Source organism: Schistocerca cancellata, chromosome 9 (assembly GCF_023864275.1).
Source record: "Schistocerca cancellata isolate TAMUIC-IGC-003103 chromosome 9, iqSchCanc2.1, whole genome shotgun sequence".
NCBI lineage: Eukaryota > Metazoa > Arthropoda > Insecta > Orthoptera > Acrididae > Schistocerca > Schistocerca cancellata.
The window spans coordinates 17,247,594-17,260,595 of NC_064634.1; the positions used below are offsets into that span (position 1 = coordinate 17,247,594).

The 13,002-nt window shown below is 40.6% G+C and overlaps 1 protein-coding gene across 1 annotated transcript; it reads right to left on the reverse strand.

Moving 5' to 3' along the window:
* Window positions 1–7,985: 7,985 nt before the first annotated feature.
* On the reverse strand, window positions 7,986–8,642 carry LOC126100716 (WAS/WASL-interacting protein family member 3-like). Its single transcript, XM_049911335.1, has one exon. The coding sequence runs from the start codon at window positions 8,640–8,642 to the stop codon at window positions 7,986–7,988; it is 657 nt and encodes a 218-aa protein (XP_049767292.1).
* Window positions 8,643–13,002: the final 4,360 nt, after the last annotated feature.

Consider the following 13,002-nt stretch of genomic DNA (forward strand, 5'->3'; position numbering starts at 1 on the left):
TATGAGTATCTCAACAAAACCTTAAAAGCACTGGATGATAAAGAAATCACTACTGGTATCTTTTTAGATTTATCCAAAGCCTTTGATGTAATTGACCATACCATACTCCTTAAGAAGTTAGCAAATAAAAGTATAAGAGGAATTGCAAACAAATAGTTAGAGTCTTACTTGTCAAACAGATTTCAAAAAGTTGAAATTAATTTTGAAAAAAAGAATACAACCACCCACCGATCTACTGTCCACTCCTCTGACACAATGCCTATTAGATATGGTGTGCCACAAGGCTCAATCCTGGGACCCATACTGTTTCTGCTGTACATTGATGACATAAGCATGAAGCTTGCTACAGGACATACCACACTATTTGCCGATGACACAGGTATACTAATAACAGGTACTGATACAGAGGACCACAACCAAAAAATTAAACCACTTATGTCATCACTCAGCAAATGGTTCAACAAGAACAAACTGATTATAAGTATACAGAAAACAAGGTACATCAACTACAGACTCTCATCCCAAAAACAAGAAATGCCCAATGTGATTCTAAATAATCAAGAGCTTACGTGTGTGGACTCTGTCAAGTTTCTTGGCATATGGCTTGAAGAAAATCTTAAGCGGGAGACTCACACAAATTATATCTCAAAAAAGCTATCAACTGTGTGTTTCATACTAAAAAAATGAGTCACAAATCTGTTCTCATACATGTGTATTATGCTTACTTCCACTCTACATTACAGTATGGAATCGTATTTTGTGGGAACTCACCTGGGGGTAGATATATTTTCAAAATGCAAAAAAAGACAATATGCATAATATGTAATCTAAGACATAATGAATCATGTAGACAACATTTCAAAACAAACGGCATTATGACACCGCCCTCTGCTTACATTTATATCATCTCATTTGTCAAGTTATACCTGTTAAACAATGACTGCACATTAAAATTCAATGGAGATATTCATAACTATGCAACAAGGCAGCAATCTGACCTACATATGACTCAGTCCAGAACTATCTGCTACAAAATTTTTTTTAAATGTTGGGATACAAATGTATAATAATTTACCAAATGAAATCAAAACAACAAAGAACCCAAGAGCCTTCACACATAAGTTAAAAAAATATCTCTTGGACCATTGATTTTATGCAGTTAATCATCTTTTTGAAAGGGGTTAAAATTGTAAACAATTTTATGATAAATGTTCAATTAGGTCTGAAAATTATATACTGTGCATGTCTATGAAATATACTGGATTATTATATACTATGCATGTCTATGAAATATACTGGATTATTTTACTATTACATTTGTATTGGCTGTTTTTATTTTACTATACAACAGTTGTATTTACTGTTTCGTTAAAGATAGCTAACTTGCTCATTACAAAATAATGTAAAATCAATTTATTAAAAATTACTTGCAAATATGTTCTCTTGACCTGTCCAATATCATATATACAACTGTACAATTCTATGATTTGTGTTAACTGTTTTGTTTAAGATAGATAATTTTATTGATACAAAATAATGAAAAATCAATTTGTAAAAATTACTTTTAAATAGCTCTCTTGACCTGTTCAATATCAATTGTACAGCTGTACAATACTGTGATTGCCTGGATCAATAAAAATACAATACAATACAATACAATACAATGTGTGTTCATGCTGTGGTGCAATTGTTAATAGTGCACAATTGTTTTTGACTTTTTTCATAGCTGTAGTTCAGCTCCAACAAAGACAAAAAGTCAGTCATCAACTGAAGAGGGTTATTAAGTGAGCCAAATAAAGATTTTCCTGTGCAGCCAATGACTGACTTTTTATCTTTGTTGATAACTGTTAGTGAGAACACTAAATAATTGAGATTTACAGCATCTCTAATGGTATACTCCCAGCATACAGCTCCATCATGTTGAATTTTTAATCTGCTGGTTAACCCTTTCAGACCCAAATTTTTTCTGGTGGAGGGAAAATTTTTATTGATGTGTTAATGCTCTTAGGTGATTTTTCAATGTTTTTAGATGCAAGATTTACACAAAAATATGTACCCACTTTCAAAACATACTTTGTACACTTCACTTCATTTAAGGACTAAGACAACTAATTTCAAAATATTATCTACTGTAATAAATAGTAAAATGATCATTCAATAATTATTATGCTAACTAACAATAACAACATTCAGCTATACAATAGAATACAGGGTGTCCCACTCAAACCTCCTTTATATCAAGGACCCAGAAGAGAAAAAACAACAGTAGATACAGCAGTGAAAAATGCACCACATTGTAGAGCATCTCAAAGAACTTATATTCCCACGTCAGAAGTGCCAAGTATTGTCGCCAGAGTGCAGCATGGTTGTATGAAGTGAAAATGGTGATGCCACAGCAGCGCGCACATGCAGTAGTGTGCTTTGCAGAAACAAAATCGCCAATTACCGTGCAAAGAAATTATTGTCATGTGTATGAATGTGATCCACCTGATGTGAAAACAATTAAGAAATGGTATACGGAGTTTCTGGCAACAGGATGTGTTCTGAAACATTCTGGCAGTGCACGTTACAGAGTTTCAGTCGAGACAGTGGAGGACATCAGACAAACGTTTCTCAGAAGCCCTTGTAAGTCAATTCATCAAGCATCTAGGCAACTTGATGTACTTCAATCAACACTGCGTCGTGTAGTTCACCAGCGTCTTTGTATGTGTGCTTACAAAGTGCAAATTCTGCAACATCTGACACCAAATGACAAACCGTGCCAACAACAATTTGCTGCGGATAGGCTACAGTGTATTGATATGGATGCCAGCTTCCTGGAAAGATGTTTATTCTCAGATGAGGCAACCTTTATCTATCAGGAAGGGTTAATAGGCATAATTTTTGGATTTGGAGTTCAAAAATCTGCACATTGTCATTGAACATGTTCGTGATAGCCCTAAACTAAACGTCTGATGTGGGCTAGTGCACGACATGATTGTTGGTCCGTTCTTCTTTGCAGAACAAACAGTGAATGGGTCAGTGTATCTGGACATGTTGGAGCAGTTTGTGAACCCTCAGATACAAGACTTGCAACCCAACATCGCTTTTCAACAACATGGAGCTCCACCGCATTGGTCAACAGCTGTTCGTAAGTTCCTGGATAGTTAATTTTCCAGTTATTGGATCAGACATGGAGGGCCCATTGCCTAGGCACCATGTTCACTGGACATTCCGGACATTACGCCAACTCATTTCTTCATGTGCAGATTCATGAAGGACCACATGTATGTGACCAAAATGGATGATATTCCTATGTTGTGACATTGTATCACTAAGGCGACTGCAACAATGACAGAGGAAATGCAAAGAACTTGGCAAGAAATTGAATATAGACTCAATATTCTTTGTGCTACAACACATGTAGAGGTTTATTGATGATAAATAAATAAATTCTTTGAGATGCTCTGCATTAGGTGTATTTTTCATTGTCGTATCTACTGTGTTTTTTTTTCCTTGGTCTTTGAAATCAGGGAGGTTTGAGTGGGTCACCCTGTATAGTGAACCGAACACATTCACATATTCTCATGGTCACAAGCTGCTACATGCTGTGATGAGCTGCTGATTTTTTATAGTGTTGCTCAATGGCTGGCAGCACTTGCATATGATGGAAAGATGGAGCATTCACAAATGTGTAGCTCAGGTTTCAACTGGGAAAAAATACTTCTGTTGCAGTGAATACACAGTAAAATTTAATGTACACAACTGTAGCGAGAGGGTCAGAAAGGGTTAAAACTTAGGTGGTAGCTCATCTTTTTGTATTGGTGTCACAGATTTTATTGCTGCAACATTCTAAGGTATGTCATCTTTAACTAAACTCAGTGAGTATGCTGCGGCTATTGAGAACCTTCTATATCAGTCTTAATGGACTTTACAACTACTAAAGCAGAATCGGTACTAGAGCCAGTAAAAAGACTATCACCTTAGAGAAAGAACTCAGTTGTAACCAAACATTAAGAAAAAGAAAATTGTAACTGATCATCTGCAGATATTGGGAATTATGTCTCACTGTCATATGTTGTCATGAGTTGAAATAGAAGACTGTGCATTTCAGCTGCTCAGCTAACATTATTTAGCCAAATATTTGCATCTTTCCTTGATGGTTATTTTGTTTATGTATTCATCTGAGTGCAGTAGCTTACATTACTAATCTCAATTTAGACAAACAAAGATGTACTTAACTTCCTGCTCATGTGTGTCATTTTGATGTAACAAATCCGAGAACATATATGTAAGAGAGAACTAAAATATATCTGGCACATTTTACGGGCATGAGTTAATATGTTGTGTCTATTGTTATTGAGCACTCCATTAATACCGTACTAGGTTAAGGTGAAAGTTGCCGAGTCCTGCACAAATATAGTATCATTATGAACAAATTTTTGAGATGAAATTGTGAACATACAGTTTGTGTCAGCAACGAGTGAAGGTGTTTTGCTTCCAAACATAAGACATTGAATACAGTTTACCTACAAAAAATAGGTTCTTTACGTAAAGCTCTTGTGTTGGACTGAGATTTTGAACTCTGAAAGTAACGTTTATGGCAGTAAAACATATTTCACAGTTGTAGATAAAAGAAGCGATACATAGAATTTGCTGGTACTGTGTGAATACACTACTGGAGTTTACGTACGAGACTGACTTTCTTTTGCACATTTCGTTTCTTTGTGATCTGTTGAAATACCCAGTATAAAAACTAATGACAATTTTTAATGAAATGCTTAACTGTAAAAGTGGTGACAATTGTAGTATGTAAGTTTTCTCTCATTTAGTTGTAGATAATTTCATATATGAATATGTGTTCTTATTGTATTTAAATAATTTTACGTGTTATTACTTTAAAGTCATATACGGTTTTCTATAGGCCTTTTCACAGTAGCTGCATAATACAAAGCAGAAAAAATTATAATGTACACTTTGTATAATTCTGTGAGTAGATTGCATTGACTTTAATCTATAGACATAAGCCACAACTTTCTTTTTGTTTTCAAATAGAATTACTAAATTTCATTTACGAAGACTCAGGTTTTGTCACTTCAAAAGCTAATGATATACGCGCAGTTTAATACTGCATTTTAAATTTTGCAAATGAAATTCTGTATCCTACGTTTGTTTGGTACAGATACTGGTTAAAACAATGTTGCTGTTTTCTAACTGTAACAAAGGTAAATATACGTTTCTATGGCTGCTTCCAACATTAATGTATACTGAAGTTGTTCAGGAAAAAAGGAAAAAAAAGTGCTGAACTGGGTGGGCAAGTATGGCAAGATAAGTGTTTCTTACATTAAAATCCTATAATATATATTTTTTAAATCATTCATTACTGTTCATTACATTGATACTTGTTTTAGCCAAGTATGCCCCATGCGTTCGTGCTGAGTGCATGTAACAGAGTCATCTAAGAGTAGCAGCAGTAGAATAGAAGTGGAACACAATATATAGTTTTTAAAAGAGTAAACCGCCATTTGACTGTGTATTATTATATTTATCTTCTGTAGTATCCAGACTTCGGCTTTTATGACTATCAAGTACAATGCTAAAAGTTGTTAGGCCATTATTAAGTCATATCTGGTAAGGCCTTAACAGATATGCTTTAGTAATGGACTAACAACATTATCAAGGTACGATGCTTAAAGTTGTTAGACCCTTATTAAGTCATATCCATTGTTAAGTCATATCTGATGAGGCCTTAACACATATGACTTAGTAATGGATTAACAGCTTTTAGCATTGTTCTTGATAATAGCATAAAAGCCGAAATCTGGATAGTACAGAAGATAAATGTAACAACTTACAGTGAAAAGGCAGTTTACTTGTTTAAAATGTATTGCACGATTGTGGATCAATGCCATCCAAAACAATATGTAGTGTTTAAGAAGCATCCATATTAGCAGTGAGACAAACATTTTGTTTACTTAATATTAATATTGTCTGAATTTTGTAAGAATGTAGTAGTATGTTCAGAATGGTTGATATGTAAAACCACCTCATTAACTTTGTCATATTATAAGAAGAGTTATCAGATAACAGAAGTTAGTAGTGAAACTTGTTGGACAAGAAGTAGAAGGGATAATATGTTGGTACTCAGAGAGACAGAGTCATTTACAAACTTCCAGTGGGAACGCCTCGTTTGAGTTGTTTCGGGCACAGAAACTAAGTAATTCAGTTCTGCTGCAGAATTTTTGTGCCAGATAAAAGACGAATTGTGTTTTAAGTCATTTGTGGAATCCTGTTGACAGTGTAGTCTCTGATTGTTTTGCAGGCACGATTAGAGTTGAAATATTTATTTTAATGACTTCTTCACTGACAATCAAAACTTCAGTAAATGGCTACAAGTAAGTAGAGTTAAGTTTATGTATACTGTTCTGTAACATTTCTCTCTAGAACTCAAATATTTACATTAAAATGGCTGGCGTTTTGTCGTGTAGTAGCTAGTCATCTCGCTTCGTGACAGTGGAGAAGGAGCAGTTGATCTTAAAATTGAAAGCTGTTCTGGCAATAGGACAAGCAGAATCAGAGCAGCTGAGAGCTGCAGTTGGCATTAATGACGTTAGGGTAGGGTAGGTCAGTGGAGTGTGGTCAAACGTGAGATTCAGGGGATCCTGCAATGTTGCTAGCTTTTGTCTAGTTGTCTTCAACAGCTTCATTGCTCTGAAGACTGAGGAGAAAATAGTACAGACAATCCAAAGAATTCGGGAACAATTGGGCAAAGCAGGAAAATAGTTTCAATGGAAGGCTAATAGAAAACCGAGAAGATCCTTCTGCTAAGAAGTGTTCCCAGGAGGAGAAAGTCCAAATTTGTAGGTATTCCCCGAGTAGTGACTACCGATCGATATTCTTTACTATCCGAAAGCGGGGCTCAGCTATGTCACCTGCGACTCGGGCCATCCGGGGAAAGGTCTCGGTCGAGACGAAGTGGTACTTATTGTGTGTGTTTGTGTGTGTGGGTGGTGGTGACAGTAACAATTTCGACGATAATACCAACTACGTAATTAATCGTGACGTCAGATACAACAGTGACGATGTTCCTCATCGAAATTTCGAGACTGTGTCACGAGCCACGGACGAAGTGTCTGTTCGAACGTGTAAATGTAGAGGTTCAGGATTCCTCCAACGGGACAGGGTGCACGTATGCTGTCCGACGAACTAAATTTCGAGACTACGGAAAGTGGAAGGTCGTCGAGCACCGATTTCAATTTGGTTAACAGTTACTGAGCAACGATTTGGGATCGGTGGAAAATTGACTAGAAAAAGTACTGGACGGTACTGAGGGAAAATGAATCGGAAGAGAGGTTCACTGGAAGAAAGAGTGGGTACTTTTGGGAATGGAGTGGAAGTAACTGACAGTACACCTTAGTCATATGTGCAGGCTCGAGAACTAATTGCTGCCGTTTAGATGAAAAGATACGTAGCAAAATAAAAGTGGTAGACGAGATAAGCGACGAAGCCGACACAGACTGCAAATAATCTTTAGGCACAGAATGAGGAAGCACAACCAAATGCTGCAGTAAAGCCACAGAACGACGGAAAAAGAGTGGCAAAAATGGCAGAGAATAAAGTGTATCGCGTTTGGCGAGGAAATAAATTAGTCGGGACTCGAATAAACCGACATCTAACAGAGGGCTGGCGACCTAGAAGCCGCGAATTGCGAGAACAGTAGGCGAGGCGGAACCTCGGAACGCGTGGGCACGTCAGAAGCCGAGCTGTCGGTGAGCGACGCGACAGCGCTACTGGCCGGCAGCGATGTGAAGAGAAATGCAACGAATGTCGCGTTTTACTCCAATAAACAGAACAGTTACTCTTCTCCTTCAGTGACATTTATCATCGTGCAGTTCTCACTCGCGATACGTGACAGAGCTGTTCGTAATACGATCGAGATCAGTCAGATTTTCCTCCGGTGAGTGTCAATTTTTAGAAGGGCGCACAGTAGGGTACGGCAGGTCGCGTCACCGCCTCCCCTGGCGAGGTCTCGAATGCGGAGACGTCGGCGCGGAATGCGACGACGGCACCGAAAGCGACGACGTCGGCGAAGTGGAGAGCGACGTCGGCTCCGAGTGGGTGGGCTCCGGCAGGCGCGCCGGGGGCGGCGAGTGTCGCCGACGCACTGCCGGCGCGACGGGCGCCACGGAGACGCCGGCGGCGACGTTGCGCACCAGCTCGAAGCGGCGCGGGGGCGGCTGCGGGCGCGGCCGGTAGGCGGGGGCGACGTCGGGCGCCTGCAGCGACACCACCGACAGGCAGCTCTCCAGGTCGAGCCTCGCGCTCGCCCGGACCGGGGGCGGCGGCGGGGGCGGCGGGCGCAGCACCGGCGGCGGCGGCGGCGGAAGCGGGGGCGGGCGGGCGCTCTGCGGGGGCGGCGCGCGCGCCGCCGGGCTGCTGCGCGCCGGGGGCGGCGAGTCCAGCTTGAAGGAGGTCCAGCTGTCGCGCGCGCCGATGGCGGCCCAGACGCTGCAGCCGGCCGCCTCGCCGGCCAGCGGCGGCATGTGCACGGGGGCGGGCACCAGCGCCGCGTCGTCGCGCTCCGGCGGGTGGCGGCTGGCCAGCCAGCGGTCCCAGCGCGGGGGCGGCAGCCGCGACGAGCCCTGCGGCCGGCCGCTCCACATTCGTTACGTGGCAAGCGGGAAGATTCGATACGTCTGTTTGCGTGGCCATCTGCCGCAGCAGCTGTTAAAATCTGTCAGTACCGGTTATCCGTCCCGAGCTGACTGCAATTTAATTAAAAAGAATTACACCAGACGCGTTTCGCTTTTATTTATAAAGCATCTTCCGCGGTTATTCTGCAAATTTGATACGTACGTTTGTAAATTTTTTGTCGTTTTAGGTTAAACACAGCGTTTTGTTTACGAAGTCGGTGTGCGAGCTACTTACGGTGTTTCTTCACACATTCTGCTCCTTTCCTCCTCGCTAGCAGCGGCTGACGTCGAAGGACTTCGATTCCACATTTGCACTCGCCAGTTTTTGCCATTCTGCAGTATTTCTTGCGCCGCATTATTTACACTTCATTTTGGTAAACAGTTTCCCATTACGCACAGTAACAGTGTTTATGTCTGTTCGTTTGTTTCTGTTCACGTTGTGAGCAAACAGACGTAGACGCTGTTACTGTAAGGAATGAGAAATATTTTACAAAAGTGAAGTGTAAATAATGCAGCGTAAGAAACGCTGCAGAATGACAGTAACTGCCAAGTTCAAATCTGGAATCCCAGTCTCTCGACGTCAACCGTCGTTAAGCGAGGAGACAAGGAGCAGTATATTAAAGAAACACCGTAAGTAACTTGCACAGAAACTTTATAACAAAACGCTGTTTTTACCCTAAAACAACCAAAAATTAGAAACGTGTGTATCCAATTTGCACAATAACCGCGGATGTTGCTTTATAAACAAAAGTGAAACGCGTCTGGTGTAATTCTTTTTAATTAAAGTTGTCATCTCGAAACGGATAACCAATAGTAACACAGATAGATTTAAATTTTTAGGAAACGAGCTAACGTGCAGAGGACACGTAGACCAAAAACACAAAATTCGGAAGTTCAGTTACCTAAACGTTGCCATTAGAAACCTTCTCCAAAATAATGTAACAACAGGAACGTATGTTAAATTTTATAATGTTCTAACGAGCCGGTGCTGGTATGTTGTGATCCACCCCACCACTTAGCGTGCAATGAATGCTCTAAAACGGAAAAATAAATCTTAAGCTGATGAACCCAGGTCCTGCCAGGTATGGAGCCTCGAGCCACACCGACTTACGTTAGACGTCAGAAGAACAGTGAGCAACGGGATTGGGGGGGGGGGGGGGGGCAGGAACTCTACGTTATGACAAACAACAGCTTGTTTCCTGTACAAAACAATTTATTACATGAAGTACCACCTGATTTGCGTTCAAGCTGCGGGAATGATAATCTAGTAAAATCCTATAGAAACTAGGAAGACCCTGCAGAAAAACAAATACAAGGAAAACAGCGATTAAGGTCATTAACAACTTAATACCGAAAATGTACTAAAAGATTTTAATAAACATTGCTGTCAAAACCAAAACTGTATACTCTGACAATATAATCTAAATTACTGTAGCAATGATTCCTATCTGCCGAATCGCTTTCTCAAATTTAAACCTCAAAATCACACATGAATTACGTGGCTGACACGGTCGCGACGGAATTGGAATAATTACGCCAATTAATGCATACGCTGGCGACTCGAACATTTAATGCCTTTCGCAGAATGCAGCGACAGCCTCGTCGGCGGTCGGCTGTTGCGAGCGTCGCCTTTGGTACCTCTCGATCTCGCAAAACTATGTTGGCCTCCGACTTAATTTAACAGTCTAAAACTTCCCTATGCTTCCGTGAAGTAAAAAACTGTGTGTGTTTTCCTAGATAAGATAAATGGCCTTGTGCACTCGGCAGATGGTCTTTGAAGTGACCGCTGTATCGAGCAGAAATCTACAGATACCAGTCTCTGAATGCTGGTCCCTGTTTTGACCACAACCGAGGTTGGAATGCTCCTACATGTCGGCAGGGTCATGCTATCCTTTGTCTTCACCTGCTCAAGGGCTACTTACATGTAGAGGGGCCTGAAGATGGCACAGTATATCGCCGAAACTTGTAACCCAATAAAAAACAGTTTGGAAATTAGATAGCTGAACGTTGTTTGATTGGAAATTCTGTACTGAACAACCGAGTCCCGCAACCATCTCTGAAAGTATGGACACACAGAGACTTAATATTTTAACTTATTTAACCACTCTTCACTCCACATATCTCTTTTCCTCTTTTATTTTTTTTCGTAACACAGGCAGCAACGCTGCCGAAGTCAGCGCGTCGTTGTCTGAGGTCGACATTTTCTGGTAAACAAGCTGATGCGTTTACAAGCATGCTTGAGCTTTTAGAGCTGCAAAGAATTTGTGTACGCTTACGCAAGCATGCTTGCGCATGTGTGCTTGTCAGGCATGTAGTGAACTTGTCTAGTCACCATTGGAGTTCTGTTATTACGCAGTCATGTTTCAGCACTTTGGTATCTTCAGCGGGATTTCTCATTTTTTCTTTCTGAAACATTGCTATTACAGACAAGTCTCTACCGCAGGTGATATGAATTTTTAGCTGAAAGGTGTTTACATGTAGCAGCGATAATTAGGAGTCAAGTATTATTTATTACCTTACATTTGGTACACAATTAAAGACACATGTCCCGAGATTGGGCGTTATACTTTGTTCACTTATGCTATGCTGAAAGAGTTGGCCTAGGATGCAACATCTGGAAATACAGCGGTTATACAGTGGTTCACACACTTCTCCTGATGCTATTAGTTGTGTATTCTGGTAGTTTTTTTATCTCCCATACATTCTACAGTCTGTCATCTGGGTAATGCCAAAATTATAAAACGGGGTCACGAATGAGTCGGAATTTCTTCAGAAATTAGTTTCTCCTTCACTGGGCCCACAGCCTCGAGATAATTTCTGAATGTTAAAACTGTTTTAATGTCCAGCGTGCGCTGCCAGGCTTTTTGTGCAGTTCAACTTCACTGCACCACACATCATACATTCATAAAGTTCCGATACTGATTTTATTCCTGCCGTACAAGCGACATCATCACAATAACTACGGTGGCAGCTTGAACTAATAACTATAAACAATAGATGTTCTACCAACGTCAGCTGTAGGCGGCAGTATTAAATAGTGAACGTGCGGTCGTAGTGTGTCAATGTTGTTGTATCACAGATCGGAATGAAGCAACACCTTTAAATCAAGTGTTTAAGACATTGTCTAGAATGTGTTGACGAAGAGAAAAATGTATACAAAACCTTGACTACTCATGGACGCCTGTTGAACAATTCTTTTCTGGAAAAAATTCATCACGAGTGACGAGAGTTGTGAACTATACGAACCTACCACAAAACGACAAAGTGCAGAAATTCACACGAAGGCTCGACGCACTGAAGAAAACTAGCATCGAAGCCAGTGTGAAAGCGCAAGTTCAAAAACATCCAAAAAAAAAGGACTATTGCGCCAGTTCCACGTGGCTGTACGAACGTTCTATCCTCTGTGCTTAAGCCGGGGGAGACTACGCCGTTTCCACCCGAGCCCACACGATCTTGAGGGTTCGGTTTTTATTTTTTTTACGACAAACTGAATCTCTTGCCTTGCTTCCAACCGACCTGCAACGATCGCGCAGGTTGTGTGCTTTCTCATGTTTATGTTGCCATTCGGCGCCAACAGATTGCAGCACATGTTGGTTTAAGTTGATCGAGAAGTGAGCATTATGCCGGCGCCTGGTTAGCAGGTCATAATTAAGTTAAATTGAATTGTTTCGGCGATTTGCTGGCTCTGGTTATTTGTAATAATGTGTAAAACGTTGCGATATTGATAATTACAGTAATTGTGCGTTAAATTTGTACTAGCACGATTGTGCGGCTTAGGTGTTGACTGTGTAACTTCATCCTCGAGTGGGTGTTGTTGATTGTGTCATTGGCCTCCCTATATTACTGCTTTTCATACAGTTTTGAATGGAAAAGTTTTTATGCCCATTCCCGTTATTGTATGCAGGTTTACCAGACAATCAAATCCGTTCTCTATTAAAGGATTCGGATTTGAGTGGTATTTCGTCAGATGAAGACGACGAGTTTGATCCTTCTTCAAATGTTCAGCAGGCAGACAACTCATCTGATGATGATTTGAGTGCCGAAAAAGTTCCTGAAGTTCCTGAAGAGCGCAGGAGTTCACACAGTGTCACAAAAGGTATCAGACCACTGCTTTTTCGGAGATCAAACTTTGTTCAGAAGTTTCATCCACCAAACATTCATTACAGTGCTGTTGAGGTCAGTGACAAAGAGGAGCGATCTGAAGTACCTATGTCGTGTATCATTCCCATTTTCTTACTAAAATATCTTCTTTTTAATTCTAGAGTCCTTCGCCAATTGGAACTCCTGCTGAATATTTCTGTGAATATTTCAGTGAAAAGTTTTTTGAAGA